Here is a 15,764-nt window from a genome sequence, read left to right as displayed (position 1 = left end):
TTTACATGTTTGTGATGCGAATTTTCGTTGAGGGGGTAGATCAGGATGTCGTCTATGTAAGCTATTACAAACCTCCCCAGCATGTCTCTGAGTACATCATTTATGAGACACTGGAAAATACTTGGCACGCAAGAAAGACATAAGGCATGACCAAATATTCGAAGTGCCCAGATGTAGTACTAAATGCAGTCTTCCACTCATCGCCTTCTCAAATCCTGACTAGGTTGTAGGCACTTTAAAGTTCCAGCTTTGAGAAGATCTTGGCTGATCTTAGCTGTTCCAAAGCTGATTGCACCAGGGGAAGTGGATAGGGATATTTGACTGATTTGGTTCAAGCCTCTATAGTATATGCAGGGACGAAGACCTCCTCCTTTCTTGTCCACAAAAAAGAAGCTGGCTGAAGCTGGAGATGTTGATGGCCTAATGTACTCTTGTTGCAAAGTACATGCTCTTCCATGGCAGCTTATTTGGTGATGGACAAGGGGTATATGTGGTTGTGAGGAGTAGTACCTGGGAAGAGGTCAATGACACAGTCATAGGTTTGATGAGGAGGCAAACCACTAGCCTTACCCTTACTAAAAACTTCCTTGAGGTCCAGGTAACATGAAGGAACATTGTCTAAGGAGTCAGGCAGTGGACTCTTGACCTAGGTGGATGATATCAAGATTTGTGGGAGTTTCAGGCAGTTCTGGAAGCAAGATGGGGACCATTGAAGAATTTCTTTATGTTGCCTTGAGATGAGAGGGTCATGAAGCTGGAGCCACAGGAACCCCAAGACAAGATCATGATGGGCTGTGTGAGTGACCAACAAGGAAATGTGTTAAGCATGATGTGCTCCCACCTGGATTTCAAGGAGTGACTTGCATGTGGACATAAGCCCATCACCAATGGGACCCCCATCAGTGGCCTTAAGGTTTACAGGTCATTGGAGTTCTTCCATGGGTAAGTTGTATTTCTGGATGATTGTGTTACTGATCAGGTTCCCCCTGCCCCCGAGTCTATGAAGGCAGAAAGAACATGGGTCAAGTCTGGCAGCTTTAACAGTATAGGCATCTTTAGATAATGTGATATGTGAACCATTTCATGACTCACCAGGCTAGGTTGACTGGTTTCTTGATGGATATGACTCTCCTTCTTAGGGTTTGGTTGGCGAACTGGGCACTTGGCTATCAGATGGCTGGACTCACCACAGTAGAAACACAATCCCTCCTGGTGCCTCCTATCCCTCTCTGAATGTTGTAGGTGAGCATGAGAGACCTCCATGGGGGTCGGGGATGCCGGAGTAGTAGGAGGGGCTGGAGGAGACTGTAACATGGGTCGGTTTCTCAGAAGGTGGTCTAGGTGAATAGCCAGCTCAATGAGGGAGTGTAGAGTTAGATGTTTGCCACGGCATGCCAATTCAGGGAGCACTTCAGGGCGTAGACCTTGATGAAAGGTGGCCTTAAGAGCAGACTTGTTCCAGCCACTACCGGCAGCTAGCATGCAAAATTCTAATGCATACTCGGCCACTCTCCTATCTCCCTGTCTGATGGTTAGCAGGTTTGCTGACTTCGACACCTTCAGGTTGGTGATCAAAAACTCACTTGAACAGTTCAATAAATCTATTGTATGAGGTGATATGTTCACCCCCATGCTCCCAAACAGCACTAGCCTACTGTAAAGCCTTGCCTGTGAGAAGATAGAGGAATTGGGTGATCTTCTGTTCCTCTGTGGCTCCCGTGAGAGTGGGAAAATATAGGGAGCATTGTAGAAGAAATCCCTTGCAGTCAGAAACTTCCCCTGAATACTTTTCGGGACACGGAACCATTTGGGCTGCACCAAAGGAGGATGAGGGGCATGTCAGGATGGCCTGCAAGACAACACCAGTGAGTTGCAACATTCCAGTATTAAGATTGCTTATCATTTGCTGATGCTCTCCTGGCGAAGTATCCTGTCAGGGTGCAGGCACTTACGGATGCAAGCGCAGGGGAGAATGGGTGCATCACAAACTGTCAACAAATCCAAACCAGTCATCTGAAGACATAGTCAGGGATGGACATGGGTCGTTCAATCAACAAATGGGATGTCAAAGAGCAGGTGAGGAAACGGAGTTGGGAAATAAATGTAAACAGAGTCGAAACACGAGTAAACAGGCAGAAAGACAGAAGGCTTGGTATGATCAGGTACGGAGACACAGAATGATACTTTGCAACAGGTGTTTGTGACTGATGAGCTTATATAGGGAAGTGATTACTGGCAAGTAGGAGACAGGTGCACTTGTTAGTATTCTGGAGATGAGGGGTACTGTGGTGCTTGGGAGTTGTAGTCCAGAGCGGCCATGTTTGGAGGCTGCTCCGAACTCTGATTTTCAGCACTGTTACTGATACATATCAACATCACTGACGTTTTTTGGTTTTTCATTTTGGTTTCAATTTCAATTGTGTTTCAATTAATTTCTGGTCCTTTTGACCTATAAGATATAAAGTCAAGTAAAAGTCTGCAAGTCTAAATTTTTAATGGTCACATTTGCTCCATCTCCTATTTCCTTCAGAATGATCCCAAGTCAGCTTATCAAGAGATTTGAAGGCTCAGGCAATTTTAAGGCTCCAAGTCCTTCAAAATTATTTATATTACAATTATTTGGGATTTAAATGTGCTTTACAACTGTTATCAGAAAAGGTAGCATGGCTCAAACTATTACTATCAGTTCGGGTAATTATGATTTAAAGAAGTGTTTAACTAAGAATAACTCATGAGACTAACTCTTTCATTATTATGGATGAACGTATCCCCTTGTACTATAGATATGTGGGTTGTTTTTTGTTTTTTTTACCTGCAGGCCCAATGTTTATAACAAGGCGCTCCTTGAAAGTCTCGTAACTTCGTTTATTTGTGACAAAAATCTAAATGGAAATGTGGGACAGACATCACCACTATAAAAGAGCAACTTTACATAAATTTGAATCAATATTTAGTTCACTTAGTTGCTTTGTACCTCGATGATGTTTTTGCCTAGGTCTTGGGGCAGCGGTGTACCATACAGGAAGCCATTGTCATATGGGTGGCGCTGTGTGAAGCGCAGCCAGCGTGGCAGGTCTGGGAACTGCTGCTTGTTGCACTTGAACACCATGGGGTCATTATACACACGTCCTAGTTACATAAAGGGTAATGATATAGGCAATGAAATATGGCAATTGGGAGTCTGATTGATGTGTACAAAATGATAAATGTGCATGATTTACAAAAAAATAATTCAGTGAATTATGTGATGTGTAAAAGAGGTAAGAAGGAATAAATATTGAAAACTGCAATGTGTTTGTTTTATTGTAAATTCAAAACTACAGAGTCAGGAGGGGTTCCCACAGTGTTGTGATTCTCTAATTGCCACTGAGAGCTGTTGGGTGGGATCTGGCTTCATATGTGAACTAAGATGCATCACACTCCAATTTTCGAAAGAAGTCCGGCTTCACACAGTGCTAACAATATCACTAGTTGGTTAATGGTAGCTAGTTAGAATATAATATTGCAAAAACAGCACAGATTGGAGAATAAAATTACACACACACACAATATATATATATATATATATATATATATATATATATATATATATATATATAGTACCACTGGCGGCTCGTTAATAGGGGCAATTTGGGCGACGCACTCCCAAACAGGGAGGGAGATATTTTTTTTATCTACTCCTACTACCACGGCAACAGTAATATCATTGTCCAATCAGGCTAAGGTCGCGCCTGGTGTAGCCACGCCCTTTTGGTGTGATTTCTGTCAGGTTCAGATTTGCCCCAAAATCTCCCATTGACAGTAATGGTACGTACATTTTTTTTTTGAAAATCATGCTCCCAATGCATTTTCTATTAGGTTTTATGTGCTCGCACAAGCAGCGTGCTTAAGTCATACGCCTGTTGCGCCGTGCAAGTGTTGCCAGATTGGGCGGTTTTAAGTGCATTTTGGCGGGTTTTGAACATAATTTTGGGCTGGAAAACGCAACTTGCGCGGGAAATGTGTGAACATTCTATGAAGATGGAGGCGAGTGTTGAGTGCAACAATACAATAGCGTCTCTGAAAGAAGTTCCCTTTAGTCGTCGTACCAATGAGGAGAAAACAGCAATCAAACAGCTAGGACCTCCTAGACCGAATTTAAACATCAAGCAAGTGTCTACGAAGGGGGAGAAGACCTACTCAAGAGGTTTTAACAAGAACTGGTACCACCGGAAAACTTGGCTAGCTGGCTGTGATGTAGTCAATGCTCTTTTTTGCTACCCTTGTGTTCTCTTCCACCCTGGAAGTAGCACAGCAGACGGTACAGTGATATCTGATATTTGAATTTACTAGGCAAAAGGTTTTTTTGTGTGTATGTGTTACCAATGGCAGTTGTTTTACCAATGGCAGTTTAACATTGCCATGTTTTTGTTTTACCAATGGCAGTTTAACATTGCCATGCTTGGAATATTTCAGTAGCCTCAAGTTCTCTCTGATTTGGTGTAAATTAAGCATATTTTCAGTTTTTATATATTGTACAGTATGTGTTCATTGGAGCCAGCAGCACCTTACCTTTTTTCCAACTTGTTAAGCCAAGTTGCACTGACTACAAAACCTTGTGTGTATATAGCTAAATAACTAAAGCCTTTTGTGTTCATTGACATGCTTGTAATACTTTAAATTTCCTTTTAAGGCATGGCTTTCTGGAGGAATTCTTGGGAAAAAAACTGCAGAATTTATTTAGAATTATTATTTGTTGTTAAAATGGTGCAATTCCATATAAAAAACACATAATTAAGCTGCACATGTTTGTTTGATGGTTATGCTTTTCTTCATCTTTTTCAAAACTTAAATAAACACTTGTTTTGGATTTATATCCTGCCACTTTAATTGCATTCTTTAGAATGAAGAAATTAGAATATGTTTACAGTTAAGAATTTGTGTCTACTTATTATTATGGAATACTGGAAAAATATGAGAAAATAAATGAATAATATAATATTAATTGATTGTGATGCCAAATGTTTTGCTTTGAAGGCTTCACAATGAATCTTCCTTAGTTTTAGCCTGGCAAGCCAGACTAAATGTGAATATTTGCCACTCGTAGGCAAAAATATTTTTGGCCGCTAGGCGGGTGGGTCTAGTTTACTAGGCTACCTTAGTTTGCCACCTTTAACTTGTTCAGTGTTGCCACCTAGTGGAGAGAAGAGATATTGTCTATATTGATATCTGAATTTACCAGGCAAAAACAAGTTCGGCCAATTGATTTGCTACCTAGGTCAATTTACTTCAGTCCTGTGGACATTTATGGTCCGTGTAGACATAATGGGGGAAAATCCCCCCCCCCTGAAAAAAAATTCAGGAGCCGCCACTGTATAGTACTGTGCAAAAGTTTTAGATACCCTTTGGGGTTTTTTTATACAAACTTTGTTATAGATTTCTATTTTATTACTTTTACATTAGGTGGCACAGTGGTGTAGTAGTGTTGCCTCACAGCAACAAGGTTCTGGGTTTGAGCCCAGTGGCTGACGGAGGCCTTTCTTTTTTTTTTTTTAATATTTTTATTAGGATTTTTTTTTTTCATACAAAACAAGAACATTACACAATACAAAAAATAAAAATAAAAATAATTGATAATGAAATTCTATTATGTAATAATTAAATATTAAAACTGCACAGTACAAATAAAACCAAAAGGGAAAAAAAAAAACCTAAAATAAATAAAAAAAGGGAGCAAGAGGGTCCGTCAGTTAGGGGGCAGAGACTGGAGAGAGTGGAAGAATGTAAGAAAGGGAAGCCACTTGTTATAAAATTTAGCACAGTTACCGTTCACTGAATATCTGATCTTTTCCAACTTTAGAAAAGACATGACGTCATTGAGCCACTGACGACTCAAGGGAGCTTTAGTCGACTTCCAGTGGAGTAGAAGGTGGCGTCTTGCCAGTAAGGAAGTAAAAGCTAAAATATCCAATTGATGAGAGGTAAACCGGTTATGGTCCTCTGGGAGCCCGAATATAGCAACATGGGGGGAGACTTTTATGGTCACTGATAGTATTTTAGACATGGTATCAAAATAATTCAACCAGAAGCAAGAGAGTAGTGGACAAGAGTAGAACATATGGGTTAAATTGCAGGATGAGGCATGACATTTGTCGCATTTGTCAGCAATACTGGGATAGATTTGAGACAATTGAGCTTTGGAAAAATGGACTCTAAACAGTACTTTAAACTGTATAAGTGTGAGACGAGCACAGGATGAGCTTGTGTGAATTTTCTTAAGAGCAGTGTCCCACCAGTCATCCTCCAAGTTTAGATCCAGTTCATCTTCCCAGGCAGTCTTAACTTTAGTAACTGGTGAGCAATCAAAAGAAAGAAGTTCGTTATAAACTTTAGAAATAAATGATTTTTGAAGTGGATCGCGGTTTAAAAACACCTCCCAGTGTAGAGTAGGCGGTAAGGAAGGAAAAACTGGAAACAAAGCTTTAGCGCAGTGTCTAATTTGAAAGTATCGAAAGAGATAAGGTGGGAGATGAAATTCTTTTGAGAGATCTATAAAGCTGCGAAAAATACCATCCTTGTAAAGGTCTTTAAAACATTTCAGGCCTTTATTATGCCATGCAAGAAAGGTTGAATCTGTAAACGGAGGTTGAAATAAATTATTCTTCAGTAAAGGAGCTAATGTAGATGCTGACTTAAATTTGAAGTGCTTCCTAAACTGATACCAAATTTTAAGTGTGGAGAGAACCACTTGATTATTCGTAAAGCCAGAGGGGTTAGATGGAATAGAAGAGGTAAGTAAAGCAGGTAAGGAGGATGAAACACATGACTGTGCCTCCAAGTAGCACCATGGCAGATTGGTAGATTTGAACCAAAATGAAAATTTTATGAATATGTGCCGCCCAATAATACAGTTGGAAATTCGGAAGTGTCAATCCACCATTGAATTTACATCTCTGAAGTATGGATTTACGGATCCTGGGAGCCTTTCCACACCATAAGAAATCAGAAATAGTTTGATCAATTGTTTTAAAAAACTGCTTTGGCAGGAAAAGTGGGAGACAATGGAACAAAAATAGAAATTTGGGCAAGATGTTCATTTTAACTGCGTGAATTCTTCCAATTAACGAGAGAGGCAAGCTTCTCCATCTTTGGAAGTCAGATTTAATTTTAGACATTAAAGGCAAAAAATTAGCAGAAAAAAGTGACTTTAACGTTCTGGTAACGCTGATCCCAAGATACCTAAAGCCAGACAGATTCATCTTAAAAGGGACATCTGACTGTGTAAGCTGTGATGCTGAAGCATTAATAGGATAGCATTCGCTTTTAGAGATATTCACTTTATAGCCTGAGAATGATCCAAATCTCTGGAAAGCAGATAAAATTGTGGGAATGGAAAGGACAGGATCTGAGACATATAACAATAAATCATCAGCATAAAGTGACAACTTAAATTCTGTGCCCAATCGTGAGATCCCTCTAAAAGTTGAGGAGGACCTCAGAAAGACTGACAAGGGCTCTATAGCTAGTGCGAACAATAGAGGAGATAGGGGACACCCCTGTCTGGTACCACGGGTTAGAGTAAAAAAACTGGATTGGATGCCATTAGTGGAGATGCTTGCTTGTGGAGATGTATAAAGGAGACGTATCCATGAAATGAAGCCATTTCCCAGTCCAAATTTCTTTAGTACAGTAAATAAATAGTCCCATTCAACCCTGTCAAAAGCTTTTTCTGCATCAACCGAGATTACTACTTCAGGTGTTGTTGTGGTAGTTTTAGAATAAATAATATTTAGGAGTGTGCGGACATTAAAAAAATAACTGCCGCCCCTTAACAAATCCAGTTTGCTCATGTGAGACAATAGTTGGTACAATGTTTTCCAGGCGACAGGCCAAAGCTTTAGCAAGGATCTTAGCATCTACATTTATTAATGAGAGAGGTCTGTATGAGCTGCAGAGATTTGGATCCTTATCTTTTTTTAAGAGGAGACTTATGGAGGCTTGCCTTAAAGTGGGAGGGAGAGTGCCATGTTCCAGTGATTCTTTATAAACAGCATGCAGTAAAGGGAGCAGTTTTTCCTGAAATCTCTTAAAAAATTCAACTGGGAATCCATCAGGGCCAGGAGCTTTGTTATTTTGCATGCTACTCACAGCGAGAGTGATTTCTTCTACCGTTAATGGGGAGTCTAGTTTTTTAGCAGCATCTAAGCTTAACACAGGAAAATTGAGGCTATCTAGGAATGAATTCACTTCAGTGGTGTCAGGTGAAGATTCAGATGTATATAAAGAGGAATAAAATGAGTGAAAAACAGAATTAATGGTAATGGGATCCTTATACAATGAGCCAGATGAATCTTTTATCTGAAGGATCATACGTGAGGCTGCCTGGCGACGTAGTTGATGAGCCAGGAGCCGACTTGCCTTGTCGCCATGTTCATAATATGTGGAGCGTGATCGTAAGAGAAGTCGCTCTGCATCACTAGTGGTGATGAGATCAAATTCAGTCTGTAAATCAACACGCTGTTTAAGTAAACTGGGAGAGGGGCAAGTAGCGAGTTGTTGGTCCAATTTGATGATATTAATAGAGAGTTCTTGCAATTTGGTTTTACGGGACTTATTCAAGTGGGCAGAGTAGGAAATAATTTGTCCCTGCAAGTATGCTTTTAATGATTCCCACAGCAGTGAACAAGAAACAGGTTCCATATCATTCTGATTTATAGAGATATAATCATCAATTTTAGTTGCAATAAATTCTGTGAACTTATCATCTGAGAGAAGTAATGTATTGAACCTCCAAGGTGTTGAGTAACGGGGTTGTGAAGAAAACTAAATATCTAAAGAAAGAGGAGCATGGTCAGAAATAACAATCGGGTGATAATTAACAGACAGTACTTTGGGGAATTAGTTTAGCATCAATGAAATAATAATCAATCCGAGAGAAAGACTGATGCATCTGAAAAAAAAAAGAATATTCCTTGCTACAAGGGTTATAAAATCTCCAAGGATCAATGCAACTGTTATTAGACATAAAACCTGAAAGTGACCTTGACATTAAAGAAGGGATCAGAGTTCGTGGGTTAGAGCGGTCTAGGTTGGGATCAATTACACAGTTCATGTCCCCTCCAATTATAAGAAGGCTGTTGTTCAATGAGGGAAGACATTCAAAAAGTTTATTCATAAAGTGTGGATCATCAGAATTGGGGGCATATATGTTAACTAATAAAACGAGAGTATGGAATAGCGTGCCTGTAACAATTAAGTATCTGCCGTTTTTGTCTATCACCTTAGAAGCTGAAAACTGGATTGACTTACCAATTAAAATAGCAACCCCCCTGGCTTTAGAGTTGAAATTAGAGTGAAACACCTCAGAAACCCAGGAACATTTAAGTCTGACCTGATCTTTGATGCGCATGTGGGTTTCCTGCAGAAACACTAGGTCAGCTTTAAGACGTTTCAAATGAGCAAATATCCTTGATCTCTTAATTGGACTCCCCATGCCATTAATATTCCAGCTCAAAAATCTCACAGAGGACCCAATATGTGGAATATCAGAAGTATGAGCGTTGGTGGACATATGTTAAGTTCCTAGAGATAGAAATAGACTGAAAGCGGACCCCCAGGGAAGGAAGGAAAAGAGGGGAAAAAACGCAAAAAACCACACACACACACACACAAAAAAAAAAAAACCCACCACACTTACAAATTGAACCCCCCACCCCACCGCACTTACAACGACCCCATCCCCAAACGATGGAGAACCCAGTGCCAACTCCACAAGGAGTCAGATCCCCAAAACGAAAACTTGCGGCTTTGAGCATGACTATCGAGCTTCGGATTGAGCTCCTGCAGTCCTAGCAACATTTGACAGATCGGTACAACCAATCAAGTCCAAGTTAAAGTGAAAACTGAAAACCACACAGTGTGCGTATATGAGAATAGTAAAGAAAAGAGGAAACAAATGAAATAAAGTAATAACTGTCAATATTAACTGACTCTGCTTCCTCAAGGTTGTGTATCATTTCTCGGTTCTCTCACTACTGAGCGATCTGATGAATGCGCTGGCCTCTTCTGGTGATTTAAACTCCTTCTCTGCACCGTTATGAGTGACCCGGAGGCGCGCCGGGTACAGCAAACCAAAGCGAATCCCCGGTATTTCGCGGAGCTGGCGTCGGACCTCATTAAAGGAGGCTCGGGCACGGGCCGTCCTCGGAGTGTGGTCGGGGAAGACAGAAAAACTCATGTCTCCAATCTTGATCCGTTGCTGAGCCCTGGCTCGGCGCAGTATGTCCACACAGTCTGTATGGTAGTGCAGACGAGCGATTATGGGGCGCGGGCGCTCTCCGGGCTTCGGTTTCGGCTGGAGAGTACGATGAGCGCGGTCCACGAGAGGCTTCTTCGCGAGGTTAAAGGCCTCCTTGAGCAGAGAGGAAACAGCTGTAGCAGTAAAGGAGGTGGAAAAGTCTTCGGGAATGCCCACTAGCCGTATGTTGTTACGCCGCGATCTCGCCTCCAAATCCTCGCATTTATTGTCCAATCTCGTCAGTTCAGTTGTCAGATGCTCCACTTTAGCCTGTAAGGCAGTAATGTCGTCGGCGCAGGAGGACAGCGATGTCTCCATTTCACCTACGGTAGTCTTCAGAGTGCACACATCGGACTGGATGTTTGTAATGCTACTGGATAATTCAGTCTTCACTGCCTGTAGCTCAGCCTTGATATTTGACAAGTTTTCGGTCAAGGCAGCCTGAAGCTCAGTTTTAAAAATAGCCGACATCTCAACACGGAGTGACGAGAGCAGCTCGGCCTTAAAGTCGTGGAAAGCAGCGCCGCCTGCGGCTTCGGCCAGACCAGAAGGAGAATCACTACGAAGCGGGGATGCAACGTGCGAAGCAGGCCGCGGTGGCTGCACAGGTACTTTAGGCTTTGGAGGCATTTAGATCAGCAAAAAAACAGCGTTAAATTCAAATTATGGTGGTGGAGAACACACACACCGAAAAAAGATACAAAAGGTGTACCTAAAATAGGTTTCTTTTTTAAAGGTTGCTGCAGGAGCTCGGAGAAACGCATCCTACTCCATTAGTCGCTACACCGGAAGTCTGACGGAGGCCTTTCTGTGTGGAGTTTGCACATTCTATCCCGTGTCTGCGTGGGTTCCCTCCGGTTGCCCCCACAGTCCAAAGACATGCAGGTTAGGCTAATTGGTGGCTCTAAATTGACTGTGAGTGTGAATGGTTGTTTGTCTCTATGTGTCAGCCCTGTGATGACCTGGCGACTTGTCCAGGGTATACCCCATCTCTTGCCCATAGTCTGCTGGGACAGGCTCCAGCTTGCCTGCGACCCTACACAGGATAAGTGGCTACAGATAATGGATGGATATTTTATTTTATATATATATATATATATATATATATATATATATATATATATATATACACACACACAGTGGTATGCAAAAGTTTGGACACCCCTGGTCAAAATGGCTGTTACTGTGAACAGTTAAAGGGATAGTTCGGGATTTTTGACATGAATCTATATGGTATCCCCGTCAGCAGTGTCGTGCATCCACACTGACTTACCCCCGACAGTGTTCTGTGAGCCTAGATATTGTACAGTGTTGGTCAGTGCACAAGTAGTTCCGGCAGGTTTCCTGGGGTCTGCAAAGTAACACGTTTTTCTTCTCAAAACAGCTCGTGTTCGAATGAGTGATTTATTAGCATAACAAAACCCTTGTAGTCCAAAAAGTCACACCTTGTAATTGCTTGGGGCTACTTTCTCTCAATAGCGATCAGTGCGCGCTGTCACTGTTAACAGTTGTGTGCGAGCTATTTATACAAATAGGAGTCATTCAGGATTCAGCCATGACACGGAGCAAAAACATGGCTGAATCCTGAATGACTCCTATTTGTATAAATAGGGCACTACATAGGCAGCAGTGGTAGTTTCTTTTTCCCTGCCATGGAAGCGCACTTGTATACTGAGGAGGAAAGCAATTTGCTGCTGCTAAACACTGTCGAACAACTAATGAAAGTTGTTGGCTAGCTCGCACACAACTGTTAACAGTGACAGCGCGCACTGATCGCTATTGAGAGAAAGTAGCCCCAAGCAATTACAAGGTGTGACTTTTTGGACTACAAGGGTTTTGTTATGCTAATAAATCACTCATTCGAACACGAGCTGTTTTGAGAAGAAAAACGTGTTACTTTGCAGACCCCAGGAAACCTGCCGGAACTACTTGTGCACTGACCAACACTGTACAATATCTAGGCTCACAGAACACTGTCGGGGGTAAGTCAGTGTGGATGCACGACACTGCTGACGGGGATACCATATAGATTCATGTCAAAAATCCCGAACTATCCCTTTAAGCAAGTTGAAGATGAAATGATCTCCAAAAGGCATAAAGTTAAAGATGAATCATTCCCTTTATATTTTAAGCAAAAACAATTTTTTATTTTCATCTTTTACATTTTCAAAATGACAAAAAAAGGAAAAGGGCCTGAAGCAAAAGTTTGGGCACCCTGTATGGTTAGTACCTAGTAACACCCCCTTTGGCAAGTATCATAGTTTGTAAACACTTTTTGTAGCCAGCTAATAATCTTTCAGTTCTTACCTGGGGGATTTTCACACATTCGTCCTTGCAAAAGGCTTCCAGTTCTACAAGTTTCTTGGGCTGTCTTGCATGCACTGCTCTTTTGAGATCTATCCACAGATTTTCAATGATGTTTAGGTCAGGGGACTGTGAGGGCCAGGGCAAAACCTTCAGCTTGTGCCTCTTGAGGTATTCCACTGTAGATTTTGAGGTGTGTTTTGGATCGTCATCTTATTGTATGACCCATCCTCTTTTTAACTTCAGCTTTTTTACAGATGGTGTGATGTTTGCTTCCAGAATTTGCTGGTATTTATTTGAATCCATGCTTCCCTCGACCAATGAAATGTGCCCTGTGCCACTGGCTGCAACACAACCCCAAAGCATGATCAATCCATACCCATGCTTCAGAGTTGGGCAGGTGTTCTTTTCCTGGAATTTGGCACCCTTTTTTCTCCAAACATACCTTTGCACATTGTGTCCAAAAAGTTCTATTTTGATTTCATCAGTCCACAGGACTTGTTTCCAAAATGCATCAGGCTTGCTTAGATGTTCATTTGCAAACTTCAGACACTGAATTTTGTGGCTAGGATGCAGGAAAGGTTTTCTTCTGATGACTCTCCCATGAAGGTCATATTTGTTCAGGTGTCGCTGCATAGTAGAACAGTGCGCCACCACTCCAGGGTCTGCTAAATCTTTCTGAAGGTCTTTTGCAGTCAAACAGGGTTTTTTTATTTGCCTTTCTAACAATCCAACGAGCAGTTCTTTCAGAAAGTTTTCTTCATCTTCCAGACCTCACCTTGATCTCCACTGTTTCTGTTAACTGCCATTTCTTAATAACATTACAATCTGAGGAAATAGCTACCTGAAAACACTTTGCTATGTTCTTGTAGCCTTCTCCTGCTTTGAGAGCATCAATTATTTTATTATTCAGAATACAAGAGAGTTGCTTAGAGGAGCCCATGACTGTTGATTTTAGGGACAAGTTTGAGGAGTCAGAGAATTTATACAGCTTTGAAATCTGAATCATCTGACCTTTCCTAACGAAGAATTTGAACAAGCCACAGCTCAATAAGCTAATTAAGGTCTGGAACCTTGGTAAAAGTTACCTGAGAACTCAAATATATCGGGGTGCCCAAACTTTCGCATGGTGTTCCTTTTCTTTTTTCATTCTCCAATTGTGCAAAACAAAAATAATACACAAATCTTGCAGAAAACGCTGAAAAGAAATGTCTCGTCTTTACCTTTATGCCTTTTGGTGATCAGTTCATCTTCTGCTCACTTAACTATTCACAGTAACAGACATTTTCAGTAAGGGTGCCCAAACTTTTGCATGCCACTGTGTGTGTGTGTGTATATATATATATATATATATATATATATATATATATGTGTATATAGTACTGTGCAAAGTCTTAGGTACTCTGTTTTTTCATGCAAACTACGTTATAGATTTCTATGTTATATATATTACTTACTTACTTAGCCAGTTAGCACTCAAACATCAGCCTCAAAGATGCGCAAAAAGGGATCAGAAGGGAGAAATTATTGATGTTTAGCTCACAAATCAAATATGTCATCATTTTAATCCTTTTATACTGGCATACTGAGTCAACTGAATATATTAAGGAAATGTAATTTGTGCAAGAAGGTCCTAATACAGCTTACCATAGTGTGTGAGAAATGGCTCAAATTCATTTTGGTAGACTTCTCTCTTTAGCTCATGGACAAACAGCTGGCCCACAGGAGTGTGCGTTATGATGTCTGCTTGAACCACCAGCATGCAGACTGTACACACTGAGGAGAGAGAAATGCAGTTTCATTTACATTTATTCATTTTACAGAATCATTTAGAGTGACACACTCTTATACAAGCACTGAAGGTAGATGGAGGGTAACCAGCTGTCTGGCAGTCCTGGAAATTACACAATCCTGGAAATTAGCGGTCACAAACATCACTATCTTTTGTGCTTGCACAGTCCTCACACACACAGTTTACTACTTGACACAGACATCATGTGGAAAATAAAAGGAAATAGGTCTTGACTTTCATGAAAAGTGCCTCACTATACATTTGTATTTATAATGTGTTTTCACATAGAATAGGACACACAGTAATATGGGTTTAGTACAGCTATATAGGTCATGCACTGACATTGTACTAAAGCTATATTCTGCTGATATCCACTGGTCAGTCAAAAGCTTGTCTCTGTAGTGCATGAACTCATGAATAAGGCTAAATCAAACATTTTGTCATTTGGCAGAACAAAAGAAAAGTCCAAATACTTGCCTGAGAGTGTTATAACCCAGTTGCATCTGTCTGCCATCTTGTTTTGAAATTTGACTGACAAGACCAGCTGGAAAAGACAGCAGCATCCCCATTGAGCTTAAAAGAGAAGCTATTTTTGCTTCAGCCATAAAGCCATGTTTGTATGTGTCATTCTATGTTACTTGGTAGACAGATACAGTGCCTGAAACAGATGTTTATGAAAGTTAAGGTTTAAAATCACTTGAAATAAGTGAGTAAATTCAGTTAAAGCTAAGGAAGGTTATTTTGGAGAAAGCAAGAAGAATAAGTTAGATTTTGAAAATATCCAACCAAAAAGTCCCATCCCCTCTCTTGATATCTCCCTCCAAAGCCACTCCTCCAAAACACATGAACGAGCACTGCCTGGTTACTGCTGGAGGACAAGTCTACAAGAAACAGTGTTGGGAGGGTGGAGCATTCACACACAAGAAAACATCTAACATTATCATAATGAATGTAAACAATGACCACACTGCAAAAAAATTGAAAACTGAATTTGAGGAGAAAATTACTTAGTACTAGTGAAATTATCTTTCTGCATGGACAGATATTTTCATTTGGTAAGACATCCTGGAATAAGTTGGTTGCAATCTAGACCTAGGTTTAATAATCTCAGAATTGGTGTCTTGTATTTTTCTAATAGGAAATGCTAGATCGTTTCAACTATATTCAAGATATTTTCACTTGCTAAGACATAATTTTTTGCAGTGCATGGCTATTATCAGTACTCACAGCTGTCAACTAGCTCGCTAGATTTAGCAATGTGTCTGCAATATGTCTTCATAGCCTTGTGAAAGACTCTGGTTATTCGTAATGAGTGCACGGGAAGAGTGTGTGCAAGTAGATAGATAAACAGGCAGGTAGAATCTTTGACTATTGAATCTTTTTGTTTGGACC

General features: G+C 40.8%; 1 protein-coding gene across 3 annotated transcripts in view; it reads right to left on the bottom strand.

Annotated features, from left to right (window-relative positions):
* sgca (sarcoglycan, alpha) overlaps positions 1-15,190 on the bottom strand; it is a 90,434-nt gene extending 75,244 nt beyond the window's left edge. Inside the window, exons 1-5 of one of the 3 annotated variants that reach the window (XM_060939444.1) lie at positions 15,159-15,190; positions 14,850-15,030; positions 14,228-14,356; positions 2,975-3,129; positions 2,813-2,882 (exon numbers count right to left, since the gene is read on the bottom strand). In XM_060939444.1, the coding sequence (XP_060795427.1) occupies positions 2,813-2,882; positions 2,975-3,129; positions 14,228-14,356; positions 14,850-14,886 (391 nt within the window). In that variant the 5' untranslated portion in view covers positions 14,887-15,030; positions 15,159-15,190. The remainder of the gene's footprint in view (positions 1-2,812; positions 2,883-2,974; positions 3,130-14,227; positions 14,357-14,849; positions 15,031-15,158) is intronic. The other 2 variants (XM_060939445.1, XM_060939446.1) reach the window with 2 other exon arrangements.
* Positions 15,191-15,764: the final 574 nt, after the last annotated feature.

Source organism: Neoarius graeffei, chromosome 14 (assembly GCF_027579695.1).
Source record: "Neoarius graeffei isolate fNeoGra1 chromosome 14, fNeoGra1.pri, whole genome shotgun sequence".
NCBI classification, from domain to species: Eukaryota; Metazoa; Chordata; class Actinopteri; order Siluriformes; family Ariidae; genus Neoarius; species Neoarius graeffei.
The sequence above is the reverse complement of the archived record's forward strand: the minus strand, read 5'-3'. Positions and strand labels throughout refer to the sequence as shown.